The sequence below is a fragment of the Jaculus jaculus genome, chromosome 21 (genome assembly GCF_020740685.1).
Source record: "Jaculus jaculus isolate mJacJac1 chromosome 21, mJacJac1.mat.Y.cur, whole genome shotgun sequence".
Taxonomy (NCBI): domain Eukaryota; kingdom Metazoa; phylum Chordata; class Mammalia; order Rodentia; family Dipodidae; genus Jaculus; species Jaculus jaculus.
The window spans coordinates 13,538,953-13,566,217 of NC_059122.1; the positions used below are offsets into that span (position 1 = coordinate 13,538,953).

Genomic DNA, 27,265 nt, shown 5'->3' on the forward strand with positions numbered 1-27,265 from the left:
AGAAAACAAGAAGACAGAAATTAATAAAGAACCTTTTTTTTTTTACTTAAATAGATTCAATAAAAAGTCAAACACACACACAAACACATCTTAAAATAGACTCTTTAGACACGAGGTGCGTGTTTCTTCTCCACAGTACGGTGCAGACAGAAGGGAGAGGGCGGGGAGTGCAGGGGGGATCCCCTCTTTCCAGTGTCCCCCCCCCCACCCTCGGGCTTGAGTACCAAGCGGCGGGGCCAGCTCCGCCGCGATCTCCCCTCCTCCCTTCCCTGTTAAATACACAAATATATTATATTCAATATGAATTGAGTCTGTTTCCAGAAAAACAAAAACAAAACAAAAAAAAACATACAAAATTACGTGGAAGGGGCTGGAGGGGGGAGGAAACCATGTAAACTTCGAGGTGGGAGGACCGGGCGCGCAGAGCGGGCGAGCTGGGGGGTCCAGTGTGTTCTCCTGCGCCCACCCCACCCCACCCCATCCCCAGTCCCCAGGCCTCGGGGCGCATGTCCACCGCCTGCCCCTCGGCCCCAGTGGTAGGAAGGAGTGCGCTCGGCCGTCCAGGCTAGGGGTGTGGGGACGGGGCGGGGGTGTCCGTATGGAGTGGGGGGTGGCGGGGCTCAGAAGGCGTGTCCCTTGACCCCGAGCAGCAGCTGGCAGCCGTTGCTGACGTGGGTCATGACCTTCTGTTTGAGCTGGGCCACTTGTTCGCGGAGGAGGCCGGCGGTGCTGGACAGCCCTGCGTTCTCGGCCTTGAGCGTCTTCACCTTGTCCTCCAGGCGCGCGATGCGCTCCAGCTTCCGCTTCCGGCACTTGGTGGCGGCCAGCCGGTTCCGCAGCCGCTTGCGCTCCACCTTGATGCGCTCCTGGTCTTCCATGTTGATGGGCGACACGGGCGGCGTGGCGTCGCGGCTGCGCGCCTCCGGCACGGTCTGCGGTTCCTCCTTGAAGGCGGAGGCGCCGCGACCCAAGCCCAGCTGTGCCGGGTGGCCTCCGGCGAAGGGCGGCGCGTGGGGGAGGTAGCTGATGGTGGCCGTCGGATACGAACTCCCGCTCCCGACGGCTGCCCCAGCACCTCCGGACGTCGCCGAGGCCGGGGAGTAGCTGCTGAGGTTGGTGTAGACGGGAGGGGGTTCGGTGCCAGCGTAGACGCCCCCGGGTCCGGCCTGGGGACCCCCGCTGGTACCCAAGGACACGTTGGGGGGGCGTCACGTGATTCATCTTGTGCAGGTCGTCCAGGGCTTTGACGAAGCCGTCGGCGAAGCCCTCCTGCTCCTCGGTGACGCCGACCCCCGCGCCCCCGGCGCTTCCGCCGCCGCTGCCCCCGCGAGGGTAAAAGTACTGTCCCGGGGGCGTGGGCGTCGTCGTGATCACACCGTTGCTGTTGGGGACGATCAGGCGCTCCAGCTCGGTGGAGGCGAGTTTCAGAGACGCCCCGCTGGTGTCCGAACCCTGGGCGGAAAAGTAACTGCTGGCCCCGGTGCCCTCCGGGCCCGGGCCGCGCGCCGCGGGCGCTTTGAGACCGCGGTAGGGATCCGCCAGGTTGAGCGCCAGGCTGGGTTTCAGGAGTTTGTAGTCGTGGAGAGAGAGGCCTCCCGGGGTCCGCGCGTATCCCGCCGCCGCGTACGAGTCGTCGTGGTAAAAGGGCTGTTCCATTTTAGTGCACATCCGGACGGCCCAGGCTGTCCGGGGTGAAGCGGTGGGGGGGGGGGCGCGGGAGGGTGGTGGAAAGGTCTCTGCCGGTCCGCCCCGGGCCTCGCCGGCGGTGGCGAGGGAGGGGGGGGGGGCGAGCTGTCCGCGGTGGACGGTGGTGGCGGGACCTCGGGTGTCCGGTCGCGCGTCTTTCGGGCGGTGGGATGGGGGGGGAGGTTGGTCCCGAAAAGCCGAGAGCAGCCGGTGTGGGGCAGCCTCGTGCAGGGACAGCTCGCTCGGTCTGGGTCTCCCGAACCCCTTCTCTGGCGCGCTTGCCTTCGTTGCTTCTGCTGCCGCCGCCGCCGCCGCCGCCGCTTCTTCCTCTCCTTGAGCCCCGAGGTGTCCCCAACGCTGGCCTCGGCCGCCCCGCAAGGTCCCAGCCCGCTCTGCCCGAACCCTACGCCTTTATATACCGCGGTTGTCAGCCACGGAAGTGCGCTCCGATTGGCTGTCTCCGGAGCCGGGCCCTCTCCCCCCTCCCCCTCCCGGTCCCGGAGCGTGGGGAAGGGGGAGGAGGCGGCTCGCGTCACTGTCAGGAAGCGCGTGTCCTTGTAAACAGCGGCCACGGGTCGGGCGGCTCTGCGCGCGGGCTGCGGCGAGGGGGGAGGGGCCCTAGGGGAATGGGCAGACGCCAACGGGGGGGGGTCGATGTTATTGAGGTCCCCCAGGCATCCGTGGGAGGACACCCCGATGGATGGATGGATGGATGGATGGATGGATGGATGGATGGATGGATGGATGGATGGATGGATGGATGGGTGGGTGGGTGGGTGGGTGGGTGGGTGGATGGATGGGTGGGTGAGTGGGTGGATGGATGGATGGATGGATGAACGGACGGATAGATAGATGGATATGTGGTTGCAGGGTCTCAGGGTGTATCCGGAAAGGTCTGAACGGGGAAGGTGGGGGGAACCCGGAGTAGCTGAGGCTGGAGAACTAACAATACGCACTGTAAGATAACCAGAACGATTTAGTCCCAGCCACTCGGGAGGCAGAGGTTGTGACTTCGAGGCCAGCCTGAGAGACTACATGGTGACTTCCAGGTCAGCCTGGGCTAGAGCGAGACCCTACCTCGAAAGACCAAAAGCAAAATTAAGATAACCAGGAAGCCGGGATGGGAGAGTATTAAAAGCAGGATAAATCGGGAGGAATAGTTGTCGCCTGAATAAAAAATTAACCGGGGAGTGGCGGGGGGGAGATATGAAGTGGGGAGTCCCTGGCACAAGTGGGTTTTGAGGGGCTGGAATTTTCACAGTTAGGAGCACACGGGTCAGATCAAAAGGGACCAGGGGGCGGGGCCGAGGGAATCTATTGTGCAAGAAAAAGAGCCTGGGTTTGGAAGCCCATGGGAGTTTGAAGGTTTCCCTGTAAGTGGGAAGAGGAAGGAGGTGGGGGAGGGGACCCCTCTTTTTTGCAAAAATGAGCCTGGGTCCTAGGGGTATATTCACAAAGCCAGGTGAGGAATTAAGAGGCGGAGGAGGAGAGGACGCGAACGTTTCTGTCAAAGGTGGTGGTCGCTTGCGAGGGGTCGGGCCCAGTTTTGGAGCGGTGAGGACAATGACAGCAGGTGTGTATTTCCTGGAGGGGCCTCGGAGGCCACTTGCTGGGGTCTCCCTCATGGGCTGCTCCCTAGCCTCGCCCTCACCCCCCCCCCCCACAATCGCAAAGCCTTCCTTCAACCAGCCAGGTCAGCGCTCGGAGCGCGGACCCCGCGGGACGGCTGGGGCGCGGTCGCCCAAGCCCAAGTGCCTTCCTTGGAAACCGGCCGGGGAAAGAGCGCCGAGGCAGGAAGTGTGGCAACAGCCGCGGCCGGGAGGAGGGGGCCGGGGAGAGGCGGGAGGAGGAGCCGGGCCCCGTCTCCGTCACTCCGAGCCTTCGGGGACCGCGCGCCCCGCCCTGTGCGCGCTCCCGGGAAGCCGGGAACCTGGGGCGAGGAGGGACCCCCCGCGGGGGAGGACGCTCCCGGCCCGCGTCACGGTCAGCCCCCGACCCCGCCGTCGGTAATGGTTCCTGCTGCGGCCTTCGCCAGCGACCCGGAGCAGCCCGAGGACTGTTCCATCGCCCCGCGGGAAAGGGGGGGATGCGGTTCTATTGAGGGTAGAATCCGGGGAGCGGCTCGGAACCCTGATCACCATGACAACAGGCTGGAGTCCCAGGGCTGGGCTGGGGGGCGGGGCGACCCCCGGAGTTCCTTTTTTTTTTTCCCTTCTTCTTTCTTCTCCCCCTAAACATCCATATTAGGGCACAGGAAAGGGTGGGTCGGGTGCCGTCTTGGGGCGGCGAGCTGGGAGCCAGGATCGCATCCCGGGGAGCTGCCAGGTCCCAGGGCGCGCCCGGCCCCCGGACGGCTAGTCCGGACCAGCCCCGGCCGCCGCCCCCGAGGCCGCCCTCGCCTTCGCCGGCCTGGCCCCGCCCCGCCCCGCAGCTCTCGGGGCCGCGTCCTGCCAGGCCCGGCCGGGCCCGACCCAGCCTGGCAGGTCCCCGCCTGCCCGCGGGCCTGGGTCGGACTTCGCCCCCGGCCCGACCCGACGGGGCGCGGAGGGGGCGGGATGATGCCTCCGGGCGTCCCAGGCGCCTGGGCGGGCTGGCACAGGGTTGCCGCCTCCTCTGGGCAAAGTGCCCTTCCCTTTTGCCCAGAGAGTGAGGCCCCTTGCCCCTTCTCAGTAACCCTAGGGTCTGTATGCCCCGCTCCCCACTGTCGTGGGGGAGATGCCTTCCACCATTCGCAATACCTTCAGGGGGGCCCCTGTACCCCGCTAGTCCCCTCATCCGAGCGACCCCCTCTCGCACCCCACCCCACCCCCGGGTGAAGAGCATCAGAGGGGGGGAGGAAATCTTAAGAGGAGACGATGGAAAACCCACAGCGCTTTTCCCAGAAAGGACAAGGTGGAGGTCTAAATAGCAAGAAATCTAGTTAAGATTTAAGGTCGGATTTCCAAGCAGCCTATGAGCCACTAGAACAAGAGGTAAGAAGTCAGTCTGCCTCTTCCTCAGTATGTCAGGACTCTTGCGAGATGATGGAAGCATCTTTAGGGTAGAGAGAAGTTGAGGTTAAGGCGCTTGCCTGTGAAGTCTAAAGACCCAGGTTCAGTTCCCCAGTACCCAAGTAAGCCAGATGCGATGCGTAAGGCGGCACATGCATCTGGAGTTTGTTTGCAGTGGCTAGAGGCCCTGGCCTGCCCATTCTCTCATTCTCTCTCTCTCCCTCCCTCCCTCCCTCCCTCTCTCTGGTAAATAAATATTTTGAAAAGAATAAAAGAGAGGCCGGTATAAGAGTAAGCAGCCTTGTGGGAAAGATTCAGAGCTCACTCAGTGTGGGGGAGAGAAGAGAATCAAAAAGAGAGGAAGGAGAAACTGAGCGCCGAGGGGCAGGGGAAGTCCAGTTGAGCAGGGAGCTGAGGAGGAGCAAGCTGGGGGCATCCCAGCCTTTGAAGGATCCCTGTGACCCCTAAGTGCTTCCTCCCCTCTTGTCCTCGCTTGGACGGCTCCCCTCCCCCACCCCGGTCTACGGGGAGATTCCAGAAGCCGCTGAGTCTGGTGGGCACACTGCCAGGCCTGTGTCTCCTGCCCATGCTAATAGCTGCAGCTGACATCTGGCCTGGCCCCATGGGGGCGCGGCAGCAGTGTTGGGGGAGGGCAGCACCTTGGGAAGCCAACCTGCTTGTCCCACTAGCCAGGAGGCCACAGTGACTCACTCATGGCCACAGCTGAGGCTGGCCAGGCCAGAGGGAAGTCCTTAGGCGAGGCTAGTTTGGTCCAGAAAGGGTCCCTGGGGAGGACAGCAGTGGGTGGATGGGGACAAGAAGGCAGGGAAGGGAGATGCTTGAAGAGACAAACGGGGCGGGGCTGGTCTCGTGCAGACAGAGCGGCTGAGACGCATAAGATAGGCAGACAGACTGGGAAATAGCAATTATTATTTTAATAGCTAACACTTATATGGTCCTTACCGTGGGCCAGACACTATTCTAAGCCAACCATTGGCTACTTCAGCGATCCAAGAAATTGCTTGCTGTGCGAATCCCCATTTAACAGATGAGAAACTGAGACAAAGAAATGAAGGACCTTGCCTAATACCCAAGGGTCAGAAGGACTGGTGCTGGTACCCAGACGGTGCAGAATCCTAGCTGCCTCCCTCTGGCACGTCAGCTACCACACTGTGGATGGTCACCAGCACATGGGCACTGATGCAGTACCAGCTGCATGCCAACTTCTAGGGGTCCCTGCCACAAAGGATCACTTCTCTGAGAGGATAGGTGGAGTGGGCACAGAGGCAGGGAACGCTAGTATTAGTAGGTTGACCATTGTGCTGGAGTGGGGTCCTGCTCCCCGCATTGCGCATGGATGTTTGAGCAGGAGGTGTGGGGGGGGAAGGCCAGCCAGGGAGGGCGGGGCCTGGCAAAGCTGGTACAGCCGGTTCCAGGCCCCTGCCATTCTCACCCTGTGGCCCAGGCACCACCCCCTCATGCCGCCCTGCTGGCGCCAGGCCTGCCCAGTGAGGAGGGTGTGAGGGTAGCCCTCTCCCCCGCCTGGCCCAGTCTGCAGACCGAGTACCCTGGCTGGCCCTCCCATGCCCAGGCTTCCCCCAGCCCCCACAGCGTTGGGACCAGGGGGGCAGTTCAAGGAGGAAGTCCACCCCCCCCCCACACCCACAGGTCTCTCTCTGGGGCTTTTGGCCTTGGTACTTGGGACTTCTCCTTCTTATAAATAGTTTGGTGACCCTCCTCCTCCCTGGCCCTACTGACCGGCGGTTGCGGGGCGCCACCAGGAAACTGGGCTGGGGGCTGCCCATGAGTCAGCCAGTGGGCAGGCCGGGACGAGAACCCACAAGTCATAGCACCCAGCCTGGCACGTCCCTGCCCCTGGGTGTGGACAGGCAGCTGGGCCGGAAGACACTGAGAATCCCAGAGGCCCTCCTTCAGGAACCTCCAAGCTTGCCAACCACCACCTTCCCCTGCCTCAGTGGGCCTTGGGGGGGGGTCTCTTGTCCCCCATTCTCAAGAGGAAGCTTCTAGGATTTCTTGGAAGCAGGTTCTCTCCTCAGACTGAGTCACCTGAGCACCCGGGGGGGGGGTGTTCCCACAAAGCCACAAAAGACTTGGAGTACCCTTCCTGAGTTTCCCGAGGGTCCCCCCTTTACAGGGGACTTGAAGAGAAGACAGGCCCACACCCCAACAGGCTTTGAGGCGTCTCCTGTTCCCCAGTAGAGGAAGTAAAGAGCAACAGGGAGGGAGAGTGGGAAGTGGGGGTGATGCTTAGAGAGGAAGTACCAGGATCTCTGGGCCCCAGAGAATCTCAGCACGGTCTGGGGGGGGGGGGGCACCAGGGATTAGCCTGCCAGGGTGTGCAAGAGTGCCTGAGGCTTCTGTCTTGGGCTGTCTGTCTGGCTCTGTTCTGTTTTGTGCAGATGGTGGAGGTGGGTGAAACTGTGTGTGCGTGTGTGTACATGGGCCTGTGTGTGTACATGGGCATGCATGTGCCCTGTGTGATAGGCTGGGTGTCCCTGGCCTGTGGGCATGGATTGTTTGGGAGTGCATATGGCTAACCTACTCATGTCTGTGTGTGTGTGTATGTGAGACTCACTCATGGTTTGCCTTGTACCTGTGTGATCTGTATGTTTATGTGTGCTGTGGTCTCTGTATGTACGGTCTCAAAGTAGTCCGTGTGTGTGAGAGAGAGAGAGAGAGAGAGAATGAGAGCAAGAGCAGAGAGCGCTTTGTATCTGTTGTTTGTATTGTGTAGTTGGTATATGTGTATGGCTGGCTGGTGTGTGTGTGTGAGAGGTACCTGGCATATCTGTGTTTTGTGATTAGTGTGTGTGTGTGGGGGGGGGGGTCCATGGCTGGCGGCCGGCCTATGTATGTACATGAGAGGGGGAGATAGCTGGGTGACTGTGTGTGTGCATGTGGTCTGTACATGGGCAGTATGTGTGTATGTATGATACTTGGCTGAACTCTCTCTCTCTCTCTCTCTCTCTATGTGTGTGTGTGTGGTCGTTTGTGGCTGGCTGTGTGTGAGAGACCTGGCTGAGTTGGGTGTGGTGCCTCAAGCCTTTAATCCCAGCACTCAGGAGGCTGAAGTAGGAGGATCACTGTGAGTTTGAGGCTAGTTTGGGCTACAGAATGAGTTCCAGGTCAACCTGGGCTAGAGTGAGATTTTTACCTCAAAGAAAAGGAAAAAAAAAGAAATATATACTTGGTTGAATTTTCTCTCTCTCTCTCTCTCTGATGTCTGTGGTTGGCTGTGTGTGTGCCGTAGGGTTCCTGAGCAGTCTGTCACTAGCCGCCACCAACTTCACACACGGTGTCTCCTTGGCCAGGTGTTCACAGATGTCTAACTGTCCCTGACTGTACTGGTTTGACTGACCAGACCATATCTGTCTGTGGATGTGTCTGTCTGTCTGTGACCCACTTGCCTAGACTTTCACTTGTCCTATTGTGAGGTGACCTAGTGTTTGTAAGGTCTCACTTGTGTGTGTACTGCAGTGTCTTGGGTAATCGGTCATCGTGCTGACTGGAATTCGCTGTATCATCTCAGGGTGGTCTTGAACCCGTGGCGATCCTCCCACCTGGGCCTCCCGAGTGCTGGGAACACAGAGGTGCGCCACCACGCCCGGCTTCTGGGTATCCTCTCAGCGTGCGTTTTGCTTGTGCGTGCGCATGCATGTGGCTGACAGAGCTCTGCTTTCTGGGCCTGTTAAAGTGCAGCTGTTAGCTTGGGTCTGATGTCCAGCTCAGTGCACTTGCACTGGTTTTGCCTGGGCCTTGGAGCTGCTTATCTGTGTCACCCTGTGGTTTGCAGTGCTCGGGTCAAGACTTCTCAGCTACTGCAAAGCTCATTCAAGCCACAGTTAAAAAAAAAAAAAAAAAAACTGGGCGTGGTGGCGCACGCCTTTAATCCCAGCCCTTGGGAGGCAGAGGTAGGAGGATCGCAGTGAGTTCAAGGCCACCCTGAGACTACATAGTGAATTCCAGGTCAGCCTGAGCTAGAGTGGAAATCTATCTCGAAAAACCAAAAGAATAATAATAATAATAAAGAGGGGGCTGGAGAGATGGCTTAGTGGTTAAGGCGCTTGCCTGTGAAGCTGAAGAACCTAGGTTCAATTCCCCAGAACCCTCGTAAGCCAGATGTACATGGTAGCACATGCTTCTGGAGTTCATTTGCAGTGGCTCGAGGCCCTGGCATGCCCATTCTCTTTCCCTCGTAAATAAAAAAATAAATAAATAAATAAATAAATAAAAATATTTAAAAGAGAGAGAGACTTACTGGAAAACAGTGAGAAAGTCCACAGTGTCAGGGCAAGCATACTTAGAATTTTAGTTAGTATTCAAAGAAGAGCAAGATGGCTCAGCTGTTAAGGCACTTACTTGCCTGTGAAGTAGAAGGATCCAGGTTCAATTACCGGGAACCCATATAAGTCAGATGCACATGGTGGTGCATGTGTTTGGAGTTCATTTGCAGTGGCTAGAGCCCTGGCAATGCCCATTCTCTCTTTCTCTCTCTCCTCTCTCTCAAATGAGTAAAATACTAAAAATCGAAACACTGCTGGAGGGATGGTTTAGCGGTTAAGGTGTTTGCCTGCAAAGCCGAAGGACCTTGTTTGATTCCCCAGGACCCACGTTAGCCAGATGCACAAGGGGGCGCAGGCATCTGGAGTTCGTTTGCAGTGGCTGGAGGCCTTGGCGCGCCCGTTCTCTCTCTCTCACTCACTCTTTCTCTCCCTGTCGCTCTCAAATAAATAAACAACAACAAAAAAATTAAAAAAAATAAAATAATAAGAAGAGTTAGAAAGTTGGAGAGGCAGGCTCAGAGAGATGGCTTAGAGGTTAAGGCATTTGCCAAAGGACCCAGGTTCAATTCCCCAGTACCCATGTAAGTCTGTATGCGCAAGGTGGCACATGAGCCTGGAGTTTGCAGTGGCTAGAAGTCCTAGAGTGCCCACTCTCTCTATCCGGCTCTTCCTCTCTTTAATAAATAGATGAATAAACTATTAGAGCCGGGCGTGGTGGTACATGCCTTTAATCCCAGCACGGGAGGCAGAAGTAGAAGGATTCCTGTGAGTTCAAGGCCACCCTTAGACTACCTAGTGAGTTTCAGGTCAGCCTGGGCTAGAATGAAACCCTACCTAAAAAAAGAAAAAAAAAAGAGGGGGCTTGGGGAAATGGCTTAGCGGTTAAGGCATTTGCCTGCGAAGCCTAAAGGCCCCCGTTCTATTCCCCAGGACCCACGTAAGCCAGATGCACAAGGGGTGCATGTGTCTGGAGTTCGTTTGCAGTGGCTGGGGGACCTGGTGCGCCCATTCTTTCTCTGCCTCTTCCTCCCTCCCTCTCCCCCCTCCCCGTCTCAAATAAGTAAATAAAAATATTTTAAAAGAAAAGGAAAAAATCGGAGAGGCACAGTTACACACTTTGAGTCAGAACACCGGGAACAGACGGGCTTAGCAGTGCACACTTGCAAGCAACCGGCCCTGCATGCGTTTGACCTACTGATGCTTCTGCGTCTGACAGCTTGGCCAACTTCCTTTAATGTTTCCTCCGGGGCCTTCGGCGAGCCAGACCACTGAGCTATATCCCAAATCTGTCTTGTTTTTCTAGTTGGCTGTCACTGTGTCAGCGGTCCTGGGTGTCCTGCCCAGATGGATGTCTGACCCTGTCTGCGCGTCCCCGGCTGGCAGACTCAGTGGCCTGTGTGTCACCGGAGTTTGTGCCTCTGGGACTGGCTCTCTGTGGACTCCTGGGTGAGTGTGTATGTGTGTACATTCCTGCAGCCCCCCCCCACACACACACCGCTGCCCGCCCCCAGTCTGGCCACCCTGGGCTGTGTTTACTCTGCCCCCAGTGGATGTCTGCCCTGCCCTGGGAGGGGCTGACCCTCCCGTCTGTCCAGCCAGCAGTCCACAGGATGTTCCCGAGACTCTGTCTCCGGCCACCCTCGGGTCAGGACCCAGGCGTCCAGGGCTGCGGGGGTGGGGCAGCAGCATGTGTGTGTGTGGGGGGGGGGGTCCCCTGTCAGGGCACGGGAATGAGGGTGGGAGGCGGGGTAGCGACGAGCCCGACAGGTTCCGCCTCATTCCTGCCCCACCTCTCACTTCCTGGGTGCCCGCCTGGGGCAGGGGGTGGATGCACTGAACCCCGTGGCCTCAGAGCGCCTGGCTGGGGCGCGGGGCACCCGGACACCCATGGCCAGCCTGAGCGCTAGCCCCTCCCTTCCCATGTGCCCAGCTCCGAATGCAAAGCGTCCCAGCACCCAACAGCTCAAGGGACTGTCCTTGGTTTCCAAGTGGGGAAACTGAGGTTCAGACAGCAACGGGGGAGGGGGCTGGTGAGAAGAGACACAGGATTTCAAGGAGCTCTTTGTGGGACTGCTGTTGCCAAGACAACCCAAGCCAGGGCCAGCAGCCGCCTTCCTCCCTCGGCCCTACGCAGGGTGCATTTTGGGGTGCAGTACAAGGCCAGGCTCAAGGGGACACCCGCCTGCAGTCTGAGTCAAAAAGGGCCCCTGGACGAAATGAATAAGAAAACGACTTTAACCGTTTCATCGCCACGACAAGGCTCTGCCAAAACTTCCTGTGGGCTAGGTTGGGTGCCTGGGGTGGGGTGGGGTGGGGGTTACGGCTGAGTTCCCGGAGGTCGGGGATGGGGTGGGTGCCCCCAATCCAGGGCTGGCGCGCAGGGGACGCGGGCCCGCCGCTCGTCCCTGGCAGGGTCAGCTCCTCCTGCCCTCGGGAGTGCGAGGTCCCGGGCTGCTGCCTGGTTGGGGGTGGTGGTCCCGCTGTCTGCAGCCCCTTTCCCAGGGACCTGAGTCACACCCGGGGGGGGTGGTGGTGGGGGTGGTGGTGGGGAGCCAGCAGCGGTGAGTCACCCGGGCGGAGCAAGGGGAGCGAGGCTGCTTGTGGCCAGGGGACCCCCGGGCTGGCCTGAGTCATTCCCGCCCTTGCCTCGTTGACCCCAGCCACCCTCCTCCCCACACCCCTCCCCCGCACCCCGACACCTTCCTCCCCGCACCCCAGCTACCCCGTGTATCATCACCCAAGCACCCCTCCCCGCACCCCAATCATCCCATTTGACACCCCAGCTACCCCCCTCCCCACACAACCACCTCTTCCCCGCACCCCAGCAACCTCCACACGCACCCCAACCACCCCCTCCCGGCAAACCCCTCCCTGCACCCCAACCACCCCCTCCCGCACCCCATCCCTGTGCTGAGGAGCTGGGCGCATCCACAGCAGGAAGGATGGAGGGAGGGAGGGAGGGCAGGAGGATGCCCGCAGCGGGCTGCGCGGGAAGTTCTGGTTCCCATGGCAACTTAATGGGGGGGGGTCTGAGCTCCAAAGAGGAGGTTCTCCCCCGTCGTAGGGGCCGCCCCTCCCCGCGTGCTGGGGAAGCCCCGCGCTCTGTCCCGGGGCCCCGAGTTTCGGGTCGGGCAGGAAGGGGTTAACGGCAGCGCGCGCCCCTCCCCAAACCTCGGGTTTCACCCGCGCCCCAGAGTGTCAGGGCCCGCGACGCTGCTCCCCGCGCACGCACGCACGCACGCACGCACGCACGACCGCGTCGGGCTCCACGCACGGAGCGATCACCGTCGTGTCCCACGTCACGCACGACGCACGCGCCCCCGCAGCGCGGGGAGGAGCTCGCCCCCAGCTGCGCCGCGGGGTGACTTCTGTGTCATCTTATTATTATTTTGATGTTTCGAGGTAGGGTCTCCCTCTAGCCCAGGCTGACCTGGAATTCACTCTGCAGTCTCAGGGTGGCCTCGAACTCACGGCCATCCTCCTACCTCTGCCTCCCGAGTGCTGGGGTTAAAGGGGTGCACCACCACGCTGGCCTCGGCCCCCCCCTTCTCTCTCTTTCGAGATAGGGTCTCCCTCTAGCTTAGGCTGACCTGGAGCTCACTCTGCAGCTTCAGGGTGGCCTCGAACCCACGGTGATCCTCCTACCTCTGCATCCCTAGTGCTGGTATTAAAGGGGTGCACCACCACGCCGCCCTCGCCCCCCTCCTTCTCTCTCTTTCGAGATAGGGTCTCCCTCTAGCTTAGGCTGACCTGGAGCTCACTCTGCAGCCTCAGGGTGGCCTCGAACTCACGGTAATCCTACTACCTCTGCCTCCCGAGTGCTGGAATTAAAGGGGTGTACCACCACGCGCCTCGCCCCCCCTCTTTCGAGATAGGGTCTCCCTCTAGCCTAGGCTGACCTGGAGCTCACTTTGCAGCCTCAAGGTGGCCTCGAACTCACGGTGATCCTTCTACCTGTGCCTCCCGAGTGCTGGGATTAAAGGGGTGCACCACCACGCCGCCCTCGCCCCCCTCCTCTCTTTTTCGAGATAGGGTCTCCCTCTAGCTTAGGCTGACCTGGAGCTCACTCTGCAGCCTCAGGGTGGCCTCGAACTCAAGGTGATCCTCCTACCTCTGCCTCCCGAGTGCTGGAATTAAAGGGGTGTTCCACCACGCGCCTCGCCCCCCCCCCCTCTTTCGAGATAGGGTCTCCCTCTAGCCTAGGCTGACCTGGAGCTCACTTTGCAGCCTCAAGGTGGCCTCGAACTCACAGTGATCCTTCTACCTGTGCCTCCCGAGTGCTGGGATTAAAGGGGTGCACCACCACGCTGCCCTCGCCCCCCTCCTTCTCTCTCTTTCGAGATAGGGTCTCCCTCTAGCCCAGGCTGACCTGGAGCTCACTCTGCAGCCTCAGGGTGGCCTCGAACTCACGGTGATCCTCCTACCTCTGCCTCCCGAGTGCGCCTCCACCCCAGGCTGATGTGACTTTGACAGCCCCTCTCCAGCCATAAGGTCACTGGCAACTCCGGCCCAGGGTGTCACACAGACACAGGACACACCTGCTACGTGCTGGCAGAAACCCTTCAGCCATGGTCCACGGGCAGGGTAGCACACGCACACAAGGAGACGCAGAGTCACACCGCCCATAGGTTACACGCCGCGTGTGAGAGGGACACGGGCATTCACAGACAGTCGGTCACATGGTACTCGGGCTGTCACATGGAAATTGCGGAGGCAGAGACACACGGTAGGGACAGGCGACAGCCAGGCCGTCACGCCATTATCGCGGGCCCCTGAAGTCCTTACTCGGTCAGAGAATCCCATATTGTGCGCACACACCAATACTCCCTATTGTGAAAGGACACTGTGGGTTAACCAGGCCACATGATAAGGTCCCATTATCGCAGAAAAACAAAAGTAAAGCTCTCAATAAAATATTTTGTTTTTCTTTACTCAGAAATGTGGATTCCAGTAAATGTACATCCTTGAATTAATTTAAGAAAGAAAAAGCGAACCTGGTCATGGTAGCACGCCTGCGCCTTTAATACCAGCACTCTTAAGAGGCCGAGGTAGGAGGAGTTCGAGGCCGCCCAGAGGCTACATAGTGAATTCCAGTTCAGCCTGAGCTAGAGTGAGACCCTACCTCAAAAAACAAAAGCAAGCCGGGCACGGTGGCGCATGCCTTTAATCCCAGCACTCGGGAGGCAGAGGTAGGAGGATTGCCGTGAGTTCGAGGCCACCCTGAGACTACATAGTGAATTCCAGGTCAGCCTGGGCTACAGTGAGACCTTACCTCGAAAAACCAAAAACAAACAAACAAACAAGAAAACAAAAACCAACAGACAACACAAAGAGGCTAGGGACATGGCCCAGGAGTTAAAGGCACTTGCTTACAGAGCCTGAAGACTCTTAAGAGTTCAATTCCCCAGTACCTACATAAAGTCAGGTGCACAAAGTGGCACATATGTCTGGAGTTCGTTTGCAGTGGCCGAAGGCCCTGTCCTGTGCCTCCTTCTCGGTCAAATCAATCCACCAATAAATGTTAAGGGCTGGAAAGATGGCTTAGCAGTTAAGGCATTTGCCTGCAAAGCCAAAGGACCTCAGTTCGATTCCCCAGCACCCACATAAACCAGATGCACAAGGGGGTGCAAGCATCTGGAGTTCCTTTGCAGCGGTTGGAGGCCCTGGCATGCCCACTCTCTCCCTCCCTCCTGTCCCTACACCTCTCTCTCTCCCTATTTCTCTGTCAAATAATAATAATAATAATAAAAAGGTGGCACACGCCTTTAATCCCACCACTCGGGAGGCAGAGGTAGGAAGACTGCTGTGAGTTCCAGGTCAGTCTGGGCTAGAGAAAGAGTCTACCTTGAAAATAAATAATAAAGCTGGGCGTGGTGGCGCACGCCTTTAATCCAAGCACTCGGGAGGCAGAGGTAGAAGTATTGCCATGAGTTCAAGGCCACTCTGAGACTACAGAGTTAATTCCAGGGCAGCCTGGACCAGAGTGAGACCCTACCTCCAAAAAACAAAACAAAACCAAACAAAAAAAAAAAAAGAAAGAAAAGAAAAATAGTAAAAAAGATCAAACAGGGTTGGAGAGATGGCTTAGCAATTAAGGTGCTTACCTGCGAAGCCTGGTTTGATTCCCCAGTACCCATGTAAGCCAAATGCACAAGGTGGCACATGTGTCTGGAGTTTACAGTGACTAGAGGCCCTGACATGCCCATTCTCTCTCTACTCTATCTGCCTTTTTCTCTCTCTCTCTCTCTCTCAAGTAAATAAATAAAATAAAAACAGGATATGTTCACAGACACGCAGCCCAGTGGCAACTTGAGATACTGATTGCCGCACTGCTCGTAAAGAATAGATCCCAAAAGGAAGCTCCCTATAGAGGAATGTAGTAGGTACAGATGTGACGGTATGAAGACATCGTCAGAGAGCTAGCCGTACAAAAACTCTGCCTGCGCGGAGGCACGTATGGCCCGTGCGAATGAGGCCCCTGGTACCCGAAACCTGCTTGGGGGTGTTGAGACAGGATCTTAAGTAGCCTAGGCAGGCCTCCAGCTTGCTATGTAAATGAGGCTGGCCTTAAAATCCTCACTTTTCAGACTCTGTTTCCTGGGATTACAGGCTTGTCCCACAACTGGCTTCTAAACCTGGATGTTATACACACAGGCAAGGATATGTTAGTCACCTCCCAGTCCCCACAGCCCCTCTCCCATCAACACACACACACACACACACACACACACACACGAGTTGTTCAAACTCCTGGATCCCAAGACTTAAGTGACTGGGTGTGGTGCACGCCTTCAATCCCAGCACCTCTGGAGAGACAGAGGAAGGAGGATCGCTGTGAGTTTGAGGCCGCCTGAGAATACAGTGAAGTCTACCTGGGCAAGAATGAGACCCTACCTGTAAAAAAAAAAAAAAAAAAAAAAAACAAAGAAAGAAAGAAAAGAAAAGAAAAAAAGACATAAGTGACTGTGAACACAGTTACAGACCAAGCGCCTACACAACACAAGCATTCACAGAAATGGCGGAGGAAAAGAGTTCTGGAAGAATTTCAACATTTGGGGTGCAGGGGGACTATTCGGGGTTCGCTATGGTAACAGTGTATGGGGTCCACCCAGTGGTTTTGTTTTGCTCAGCCAGTGGGGAGCTGGGTGGATGCTGTCCTCTAACTGTGGGACCCAGGGTCCCCATACCAGCTCTGATGACTGTAACCCTGCCCAGATGTGCAAGCTGGAGGGGACCGGCTGGGGTCCAGCTGTGGCTACAGGGAGGGGCTGAGTCACTGGCTTCCCAGCAGTACAACCCAGGCTGGGCTCAGCTGTTCCTGGAAACAGGCAGAAGGGGGTGGGGTCCCCAAACCAGCCAGGGGCTGTTGCCCAAACCTGTACAATGGAGCTCTTGGTCCCTCAAAATGCAGCCCAGGACTTTGAGGTTTCCTGTACATAAAATGGGTTTTGCACCCTTCCCCCAAGTGGGGGTCCCTGTCCCAAAGAGAATATTTGTGGCCCTCTTGCAGAATTGAAGGGTCTTGTTTTCTTAATATTTATCCATTTGAGAGAGAGAGAGAGAGAGAGAGAGAGAGAGGGGTGGGGGGCAGATAGAGTAGGTGAACTCCAAACATATGCGCCACCTTGTGCATCTGGCTTATGTGGGTACTGGGAAATCAAACCTGGCTCCTTTGGCTTCGCAGGCAGGCATCTTAACCACTAAGCCATGTCTTCAGCCAGAATTGAAGGTTCTTAAATCCCAGGCACAGTGTGGCTCCTAGGGTTTCAAGCAAGCACCTTTAACCACTGAACTGCATCTCCCCATTCCCTTCCCAGAATTTCCAAATTGATTGGTTACTGTCTTGGTAGCCAACATGGCAGCTTCTTTTCTTCCCAGCGAGGGACCCCCTGTTGATCCAAGTTGAAGGGGGGTTTGTAGCTCTTCTCCAATGGGCAGTGTGGGACCTTTACTTAAATGTTGATGTTCTGTGAGTTCGAGGCCACCCTGAGACTACATAGTGAATTCCAGGTCAGTCTGGGCCAGAGTGAGACCCTACCTAGAAAAAAAAATTGATGCTCTGAACATCGGAGATGACCACAGTATCGCACCAGTCTTGCAACAGTTTAAGTCAATCGCCTCAAATACTTGGATTCCCAGATTTCTCTACCTCTAATCCCAGCACTCCCTCGGGAGGCAGAGATAGGAGAATCGCCATGAGTTCGAAGCCAGCCTTTGACTACATAGTGAGTTCCAGGTAATACCCTACCTCAAAAAGGGGGGGGCGGGTTGGAGAGATGGCTTAGCGGTTAAGCGCTCACCTGTGAAGCGTAAGGACCCCGGTTCGAGGCTCGGTTCCCCAGGTCCCACGTTAGCCAGATGCACAAGGGGGCGCACGCGTCTGGAGTTCGTTTGCAGAGGCTGGAAGCCCTGGCGCGCCCATTCTCTCTCCCTCTATCTGTCTTTCTCTCTGTCTCTGTCGCTCTCAAATAAATAAATAATATTTTAAAAAATCACTGTAATCCTCTACCCACAATATTTGGAGTTCCCAGCATGGCCTATCACGCATCCTGCTAACACTCATGGTTCCTGGTTAACCTCCCAAAGCTACCCGGGACGAACGGGGGGTTTCTGTCCCCCATTTTATTATTAGAGAGAGAAAAAGAGGCAGATAGAATGGGCACACCAAGGCCCCCAGCCACCCCAAACGAACTCCAGACACATGCATCACCATGTGCAGCTGGCTTTTACGTGTGTGCTGGGGAATCAAACCTTGGTCCTTAGGCTTTGCCAGCAAGCGCCTTAACCGTCCAGCCCTGTTCCCCCACCCCCTGTTTTGGCATCACCCTTTCCTCTCTTGCGGGTGTGGGATAAGGGGAGCCAGAGGCAGCAGCTGTTCCCACGCCCTTGGGAAGGCAGGGCTGCCGGAAGCGCCTGCCCCGTCCCTTCCCCGTCCCCTCCCCTCCCCCGGGGTTGGAAGCTGGAAAACAGCTCGGGAGGGGGTTGCGGGCTGAGGACCAGCCTCCAGGCCTCTAGACACCCCGCTAACCCCTCTCAGGATCCCCGTAGCCCGGCTCTCGGGGTTGGTAGGAGCAGCACCTCCCCGCAGGCCTGGCCGGGCCCCAAAGCAGAGCCCGCCCCTCCCTCTGGGCACAGCTAATAACCTCTAATTGCTGCACATTAGTTGCCCCACCCGCCTGCGCCTGCGAGGGTGTTGCAGCCAGGGGGTCAAAGGCAAGCGTCGGGGGCTTTGTCTATGACCCTCAAAACTGTGTCCACCTCGGAGGCACTGCTTCCTTGTTTGCGGAAACCCGGGAATTAAAACCCTTTCCTGGGGCTGGATGGATGGCTTAGCAAAGAAGGCACTTGCCTGCAGAGTCGAAGGACCCAGGTTCAGTTCCCCAGGACCCACAAGCGCCAGATGCACAAGGTGGCTCATGCGTTTAGAGTTTTTTGCTGGAGGCCCTTGCTTGTCTAGTCTCTTTCTCTCTCTATCTGCCTCTCTCCCTCGCTCTCTTTCTCTCAAAATAAAATAAGGGCTGGAGAGATGGCTTGGCCGCTAAGGCGCTTGCCTGTGAAGCCCAAGGATCCAGGTTCGATTGCCCAGTATACACGTAAGCCAGATGCGCAAGGTGGGGCATGGGTGTGGACTTTGCAGTGGCTGGAGACCCTGGAGCGCCCATTCTCTATTTCTGTATCCTCTTTTCTTCTCTCTCTCAACCAAGTAAATAAATAAACATTTTTTAAACTTTAAAATAAGTATATATATTTTAAAAACCTTTGATACCTAGGCTCGTGGGGTAGTCTGTGTGTTCATATCACTCGACGTGAGGGCTGCATGCAATAAGTACTCCACAAATGGTATCTTTGTTGACAACTGAATGCTTTTTGAGGTTTCTACATGCTCATAAACTGGGCCTAGGAGTGGGCGTACGCTTTTCCCAGTAGGCTGCTTTCCTATGGTCTGCGCGCCCCCTGGCGGGCTTGGGGCAACCAACGGCTTCTGCCTGGACCTGGTTTCAGAGGCATTTATTTATTTAATTTGCTTTGCGAGGTAAGATCTCACTCTGGTCCAGGCTGACCTGGAATTAACTATGTAGTCTCAGGGTGGCCTCGAACTCATGGCGATCCTCCTACCTCTGCCTCCCGAGTGCTATGAATAAAGGCATGTGCCACCATGCTGGGCTAGAATTTTATTTTTATGTGTTTCTTATTTATTTTATTGTTTTATTTTTTTGGCTCTTCAAGGTAGGGTCTCGTTCTAGCCCAGGCCGACCTGGAATTCACCCTGGAGTCTCAGGCTGGCTTTGAACTCACAGTGATTCTCCTACCTCCAGAGGCAGAATTTTAGGCACGTTATCTGCCGGCAGAAAGGTGCAAAAGGTAAACTCGGTGGACTATGGATCCAGGCTAGGCAAGAGTGCCCTGTCCACCATCCAGGATATGTGGCTGGCGGATTCTTCCTGCGTGGAGCCTGGGACCACACCGTGTCATCTTCCTCTTGGCCGCCTCTGGAGCAGAATTCCCAAGTGGCTTCCATCCGGGAGTCAGTCCCCTTGAGGACCCTCTTTTCAAAGACCGAAGGCTCACTTCTCCACCCAGATAAGACTCAGATCATAAAGTGGCTAAACAGATGGATTTCTTCCGGTTACAGGGGAAGAATGAGAATGTGCCTGTTTAGTAGGGCATAGCTCCTACCAAGAAGGTTCGTGAGGACCTCTGCAACCCAAAAGGAACCTAGGGGTGTAGGAGGGATGGCTTAGCGGTTAAGGTGCTTGACTTCAAAGCCACAGGACCCAGGTTCGATTCCCCAGGACCTATAGGAGCGTATTCTCTCTCTCCCTCCCTCCACCTCTCTCTCTCATGTAAATAAGATTAGCCAGGCATGGTGGCACGCACCTTTAATCCCCAGCACTCAGGAGGCAGAGGCAGAAGGATTGCTGCGAGTTCGAAGCCACCCTGAGACTACATAGTGAATTCTAGGTCACAGTGAGACCCCACCTCAAAAAAAAAAAAAACAAAAAAAACAAGCAATAAAAATAAAATAAAGGCCAGAGATAGCCGGGCATGGTGGCGCACGCCTTTAATCCCAGCACTCGGGAGGCAGAGGTATGAGGATCACTGTGAGTTCGAGGCCACCCTGAGACCCCATGGTGAATTCCAGGTCGGCCTGGGCTAGAGTGAGACCCTACCTTGAAAAATCAAAAAACCAAAACAATAAAAAAATAAGTAAATAAAATAAAGGCTAGAGAGATGGTTTAGCTGTTAAGGCCCTTGCCTGCGAAGCCTAAGGAGTTAGGCTGGACTCCCCAGAACCCAGGTTTCCCAGATGGACAAGGTGGTGCCTGCATCTGGAGTTCGATTGCAGGGGGCTGGAGACCCTGGTGCACCCATTCTTTCACTCTCTCTCTTTCTCTCGAATAAATAACATTAGTCGTGCATGCATGGTGGCGCACGCCTTTCATCCCAGCACTTGGGAGGCAGAGGTAGGAGGATCGCCATGAATTCGAGGCCACCCTGAGACTCCACAGCGAATTCCAGGTCAGCCTGGGCTAGAGTGAGACCCTACGTGGAAAAAACAAAAACAGTGCGGGGAAGCCGCGATGGCCGGTCTTGGCTGGACCAGACTGACCCCTAGCGGCAGAGTGTCCACCGTCCCGATGCCCGGATCCAAGATGGCGAGGCGGGCGGGCGGGGCGCGGGTCCCGGGGCCGGGGGCGGGCCGGGGGCGGGGCGCGGCGGGGCGGCGCTCTAGGCAGAGCGGGAGGCCGGGGCTGCGGGCGCTCGCTGGTGGCCGAGCCGGACAGTGCAGCGGCGCCTGGGGCTCGAACTCGATCGGGAGCCATGAGCGTGGACAAGGCCGAGTTGTGCGGGCCTCTGCTCACCTGGGTAGGTCGGGAAGCGGGGCCGGATCAGGTGTGCCCCTCTGGCTGTGCCTCAGTGCGCCCCTGGGCACCAGGGCTTGGGCAGAGGAGGAGGTGAGGTCACTGGGCCCGCTGGGCCGTTGCACTCTGACCTGAGCACCTGCTCGCCCTTCACGTGGCAGGCCTGCGTGCCCAGAGCAGGCGGAGCCCCGCCCCCCCCCCCCCCCGTGGCTGGCTCACGTAGGGCAGTGTGTGTGTGGGGGGGAGGGGACAGGTGTGCTGGCCTTGTCACGTGGTGGCCGTGGCGGCCAGGTGACTCGTGTGTCTCCCTGACCTGGGTGCGCTGGGTTAGTCGGGCACAGGTGAAGCGAGGCTCCGCCCCCTCCGGGCCCAGGTGTGCGGAAGCCACGCCCCCTCCCCCCGCAGAGCTGGCTTGTTGGAGCCACATGCCCCTAAGCCTGTGAGGTTGCAGCCGGGAGTCTGCAATAGTTTGATGGTCCTGAGTCCTGAATGCCCTTTCCTTTCCTCTTCAGCTGCAGACGTTCCAAGTTCAGTTCCCCTGTGCCAGCCCCCAGGACCTGAGCAGCGGCCTTGCCATTGCCCATGTGCTGAATCAAATGTGAGTGAGGCTGAGTGTGTGTGGGGGGGGGGAGGGGAGTAGATCCCAACTGGCTCTCCAGCCAGCTCATCTTACCTCCTCTCCCCCAGAGACCCCTCGTGGTTCAACGAAGCATGGCTCCAGGCTATCTCAGAGGACCCAGGTCCCAACTGGAGGCTGAAGGTGACAGGTGGACACATGGGTAGGGGATAATTAGGGCATGGGCCGAGGATGTGGTCAGGAGGCTGGAGAGAGGGCTTAGCAGATAAGGCGCTTGGCTATGAAACCTAAAGACCCAAGTTCGATTCCCCAGTACGCACACAAACCAGATGCACAAGGTGATGCATGCCTCTGGAGATTGTTTGCTGGATGCCCTCGTGTGCCCTGTTCTCCCTGTATATACCTACCTCTTCCCCTCTCTCAAATAAATAAAACATTAAAAAAAAAAAAAAGATGTGGTCAGGAAAAGGTCAGGAAGAGTGAGGGGCAGACAGACCTGCCAGGAAGAGGGCCAGTTGTCTGGTGGTCAGTCCACTGTCCTTTCGTTCGTCTATGGAGCACCCACAGATTGGGCATTCAGTAAGCAGTAATGGGAAGGCCCGTCCCCACATGGCCATTACTCTAGCGGTGTGGACAAACAGGCCATACATAAAAACATTAACTTCCAAGTAGTTATGGTGGTAACTTCCAGCAATCTCAGCTAGTCTGGAAGGCTGAAGCAGGAGGTTGGCAAATTCATGCCTAGCCTGGGCGACCTACTTAAGACTCTGTCTCAAAATCTTCGAAGGGGCGCTCTGGTGTGGCTCAGTGGTAGAGCAGTTGTCTAGAATACAAGGCCCTGAGTTCAGTTCAGTCCCCAGAACCAGAGGGAGGGTAGCAGTGTGAGGTGACTCACGCCTGTAATCTCAGCACTTAGGAGGTAGAGGCAGGAGGACCAGGAGTTCACGTCAAGACTTAGCTACATAGACCAGCCTGGGCTATATGAGACCCTGTGTCAAAATAAAATAAAGCCAGGCCTGGTGGCATAGGCCTTTAATGCAGAGGCAGAGGTGGGAGGATCATCACCATTAGTTCAAGGCCAACCTAACACTCCATAGCGAATTTCAGATCAGCCTGTCCTAAGAGTGAGACCCTAACTCAGAAAAAAAAAAAAAAAAAAAAACATAACCCAAGTGTGGTGCATGTCTTTAATCCCAGCACTCAGAAAGCTGAGACAGGAGGATTGCTGTGAGCTGGAGGCAAGTTTAGGACTTGAGGGTGAGTTCTAGGTCATCCTGGGCTACAGCAAGACCCTGAAAAAACTCAAACAAGGCTGAGAGGATGGTTCATTGTATAAGAGCATTTGCTGTACAAGTGTGAAGAGCTAAATTTGATGAACTCTTATAAAAAGCTGGGCATGGCGGTGTATCACTCCAGTGCTGAGAGAAGCAGACACAGGAGGATCACTGAAGCACACAGGTTAGCCAGTATAACAAAAAAAAAAAAAAAGGAATGAAAGAAAAAGGTGAGCTCCAGATTCAGTGAGACTCTATCTCAGGGAAGTAAGAGGCAAGAACAACAGAGAAAGCCCTGTTTCCTCTGGCCTCTGCTCTGATGTGCATGGGGGTACAATATTTGCACATACGTGTGCACTCACTGCACACGTGCACACACGCCACATTCTGAAAAATAAAAATTCGGGAAGATGGCCTAGTGGTTAAGGCACTTGCTTGCTTGCGAAGCCCAAGGACCCAGGTTCGATTCCCCAAGACCTACGTAAGCCAGATGTACAAGGGGCCGCATGTGTCTGGAGTTCGTTTGCAGTGCCTGGAGGCCCTGGTGCACCCATTCTCTATGTCTGCCTCTTGCTACTGTTCTCTCTCTGACTCTCTCACACATAAATAAATAAAAATAAAATATATTTTGAAAACGAAAACATTCATACATAAACAGCTGGGAAGATAGCTTAGTGGTTAAGGTGCTTGCCTATAAAGCCAAATTCTCCAGGGACCACCTAAGCCAGATGCACAAAGTGACACATGTACCTGGAGTTTGTTTGCAGTGGCTGGAATCCTTGGCATGACCATTCTCTCTCCTCTCTCTCTCCTCTCTCTCTATATATACATACATACATAAATACACACACACACACACATACACACACATACATACATACACACATGCCTCCCTCTCTCAAATAAGTCAAAATCTTCTTTAAAAGTTATTAAAACATTCAGCTGTCCATAGGCCTCTGAAGAGAATAAAAGGACTTTGAGAGAGAGTCTAGGGGTGTGTGTAGGTCCCTATTTGTGATAGGCTTGTTTCCATGTGAGACTTGGAGGGAAGGTTTTCTTTTGTTGGTTTTGTTTTTGTTGTTTTCAAGGTAGGGTCTCATTCTAGCCCCTGGTGATTTGTGTGGTTCCAGGCTGGCTTTGAACTCACAGCAATCCTCTTATCTCCGCTTCCAGAGTGCTGGGATTAAAGGTGTGCACCACCATTAGAGGTTCAAGAGGAAGGGTTTTTTTTTGCACAGGGAAAACTAACTGCAGAGCCCCTGAGTACGATGGAGGAATGGCAGGGAGGTCGGGCGAGAGGGTAATTAGGGAAGATCTGTAGGAGCTGAGGTCATCTGGGGTCTGGCAGGCTAGGGAGGCTGTGGAGGTTCTATTTTAAGGGCTATGGCACGTCAGGGAGAAGTTTTAGAAGAGGAAAGATGCAACCGGGCTTGGTCCTTAAAAGCTCCCTGTGGCTGCTTGAGAGGAATGCCAGGATGGGAGAGGATGGGGGGCTTCAGATGCCCCTCAGCGGGACAGCTCTGGCCTAGAACCCTCCAGCGAGGGGCTGGGAGCATGGCTCCGTGGAGAGCTTACCTGGCATGCCTGAGGCGCTGCATTTCACCCCCAATCTGCCCAGCCCCAGTGCAAAGGGGGGGAGGCGGGAAGTGGCTGGTGCAGTCATGCAGATGAGAGACAGTGGATGGATCCATATGTGGAGAAGCCACTGGATTCTGGGAATTTGTGAATGAAGATGGTCAGTTGAGTGCAAAGCACAGTCAAGTCAGACCTAAGGGAATGGAGTAATTAATACAGGCCAGGGTCAAACAGGATGAGATATGCAGGCCAGGGAAAAGGAAGGGAGGACAGCGTCAAGGTGGGGTGCTCTAAACCCCCATGCCCAGAAATGCAGAGAATGGCCCTTCCCTTGGCTCTCTCTCAGGTCACCAAGCTGAGGAAGATTTTTCAGAGCGTGGCAGAATATTCTCAGGATGTGAGTAACTCCAGAAGGATTTCGGGGGGGCTGTTTGGGAGAAAGGGGGCAGGCCTGGGATCCCCACGGCCTTTCCCCACTCGTGTCCCCAGGTCCTGGGGCACCCCGTATCGGAGCAGCACATCCCAGATGTGAGCCTCATTGGGGAGTTGGCAGACCCGGCGGAGCTCGGCAAGCTGCTTCAGTTGGTGCTTGGCTGTGCTATTAGTTGTGAGAAAAAACAGGGTATGAGAAGAGCCAGAGAGGGCTCCAGCAAGTCCCCAGAGGATGCCCCCCCCCCCCCCCGAGGAAAGGCTCTTTCCTCGCAGGTCCATCCCAAGCCTCAGTTTCCTCCTCCTGCTCTCGTCCCCAGAGCACATCCAGAGAATCATGACGCTGGAGGAATCCGTTCAGCACGTTGTGATGGAAGCCATCCAGGAGGTTGGTGAGGGTGCCCCCTGTCGCAATTGGGGAGTGTCAGAGGAGGGTACATCTCCAGGGCAGAGGTTACTGGGCACATGGGCCTCACTCTGGTGTGCTCTGGCCTCTGCTGGCAAGTCAGCTGGTTAGACATGTCTGTGTCACGTCTGTGGATTCTGAGTAGGCATCCTGTTGCTCAAAAGGCCTGGCCTCTTTCTGTACCAGGCTGGTGGGGGGGGGGGGGGTCGGGAGGGTATCCCCTAGATGGGCATTCTTAAGGTGAACTGGTCTTGGGGAGTGGAGACATTCTTAGGGCAGACTGTAGAAACCTGGAAGGCTGTGTCAGACAGTCCAGCTCACCTCAGTGCTCCCCGCGCCCCCAGCTCATGACAAAAGACAGCCATGACTCCCTGTCTACAGAGACTTACGGGAACTTTGATACTCAGGTAAGAGTGGGGAACCTGGCTTAAAGGTCTTGACCCTGTTGCTGGTTTTTGGGACTCCCTAAGGTGGAAGGTCTTGTCCTTACGCAGCCCAAGGAGACATTGAGTTTGCATTCTCCAGTGTAAGCCCCCCAGTAGCTGGCTTAGGAGTGAGTCCTGTAACCCACCTCTATCATTCAGGGTTCTAGCCTCTTCCTTTTCCAGGTCCCCCGGGGTTCCCAAATCACCCTACTCCTGTATTTTTTTTTTTTTTTTTTGGCTTTCCAAGGTAGGGTCTTGCTGTAGTCCAGACTGACCTGGAATTCACTATGTAGTCTCAGGGTGGTCTTGAACTCATGGTGATCCTCCTACCTCTGCCTCCGGAGCGCTGGGATTAAAGGCGTGCGCCACCCCACCCGGCCCAGCCCGCTCTTAAATCTTGGGGATTCCTTGACCCCATCCTCTCTTGGAGAGCCCAGGCTCCATTGCCCGGCCTTCCCGGACCCCTGATTTCTTCCTGCGCCACCCCCTTGCTGGTCTGCTCAGTCCCGCAGGTACTACTTCCTAAGCGAGGAGGCCGAGGAGGGGGACGAGCTTCGGCAGCGCTGTCTGGACCTGGAGCGGCAGGTGGGCGAGGCGCAGGGGGCAGGGCCACCGAGACCCGGTCCAGGGCCACTCCCTGCTCACCTGTGTGCCCTGCCCACAGCTTGTATTGCTTTCAGAGGAGAAGCAGAGCCTGGCACAAGAGAACGCAGCGCTGAGGGAGCGGGTGGGCCAGCCAGATGCCCAGGGTGCCCCGGGCATCACCGCAAAAAAGCTGCTGCTCCTGCAGTCCCAACTGGACCAGCTACAGGAGGAGAACTTCCGGTCCGTCAACCGAGGGAAGGGCAGAGGGCCTGGCCAGGGGATGCACACGGAAGGGCATCCTCCAAACAGGTCTCTCCTCCCCGCTGCCCCAGGCTGGAGAGTAGCAGGGAGGACGAGCGGCTGCGCTGTCTGGAGCTGGAGCGGGAGGTCACCGAATTGCAGCAGCGGAACCAGGCCCTGACCAGCCTTGCCCAGGAGGCACAAGCGCTGAAGGATGAGATGGACGAGCTGCGGTGGGTCGCTGATCACAATGTTCACTGCATGCCTGCAACCTCCTCCTCCTCCTCCTCCTTTTATTTTATTTTTAAATTTATTTTATTTATTTCTTTATTGTTTTTTCGAGGTCGGGTCTCACTCTGGCTCAGGCTGACCTGGAATTCACTATGTAGTCTCAGGGTGGCCTCGAACTTACAGCGATCCTGCTACCTCTGCCTCCCAAATGGTGGGATGAAAGACATGTGCCACCACGCCCCGCTTAAAGAAGAAAAAAAAACAAGATTTTATTAAGCTGGGCATGGTGGCGTATGTCATTAATTTTTGAGAGAGAGAAAAAGACAGAATGGGCGCACCGGGGCCTCCAGCTGCTGCGAGCAAACTCCAGACACACATCACATGCCACTTTGTACGTGGGGACTGGAATTGAACCTGAGTCCTTTGGCTTTGCTGGCAAGCCCCCTAACTGCTAAGCCATCTCTCCAGCACCCATAACTGCCAAATGCCGAGACCCACACAATGTCTCCCAGACTGTCCACCTTGAACCCCACTGCCACTGGGGTCTCACTGTACCATCCTGATCCCCATGTCCCAGATCCTGCCAGACCTTGGGTCCACTGAGCTCCCCTGTACCTCACAGTGCCCTATTAAATGCCTGAGGGAGGCTCCCTCAATACAACCAAGCCCATGGTCCCAT

General features: G+C 56.4%; 2 protein-coding genes across 6 annotated transcripts in view; one reads left to right on the plus strand and one right to left on the minus strand.

Annotated features, from left to right (window-relative positions):
* Positions 1 to 495: 495 nt before the first annotated feature.
* Junb (JunB proto-oncogene, AP-1 transcription factor subunit) lies at positions 496 to 2,054 on the minus strand. The gene is given in 2 exon segments (XM_004672452.2): positions 496 to 1,205; positions 1,207 to 2,054. Coding segments are annotated over 2 exon segments (1,047 nt in total). The 5' UTR covers positions 1,669 to 2,054; the 3' UTR covers positions 496 to 620.
* Positions 2,055 to 10,361: 8,307 nt separating this feature from the next.
* Hook2 (hook microtubule tethering protein 2) overlaps positions 10,362 to 27,265 on the plus strand; it is a 29,780-nt gene continuing 12,876 nt past the window's right edge. For 4 of the 5 annotated variants that reach the window (XM_045139352.1, XM_045139353.1, XM_045139354.1 and 1 more), the window contains exons 1-10: positions 20,720 to 20,848; positions 21,357 to 21,442; positions 21,532 to 21,604; positions 24,617 to 24,667; positions 24,760 to 24,892; positions 25,020 to 25,087; positions 25,450 to 25,512; positions 26,035 to 26,115; positions 26,195 to 26,355; positions 26,448 to 26,588. In XM_045139352.1, the coding sequence (XP_044995287.1) occupies positions 20,804 to 20,848; positions 21,357 to 21,442; positions 21,532 to 21,604; positions 24,617 to 24,667; positions 24,760 to 24,892; positions 25,020 to 25,087; positions 25,450 to 25,512; positions 26,035 to 26,115; positions 26,195 to 26,355; positions 26,448 to 26,588 (902 nt within the window). In that variant the 5' untranslated portion in view covers positions 20,720 to 20,803. Of the gene's footprint in view, positions 10,427 to 20,719; positions 20,849 to 21,356; positions 21,443 to 21,531; positions 21,605 to 24,616; positions 24,668 to 24,759; positions 24,893 to 25,019; positions 25,088 to 25,449; positions 25,513 to 26,034; positions 26,116 to 26,194; positions 26,356 to 26,447; positions 26,589 to 27,265 lie in introns of those variants that run through there. The other variant, XM_045139356.1, reaches the window with a different exon arrangement.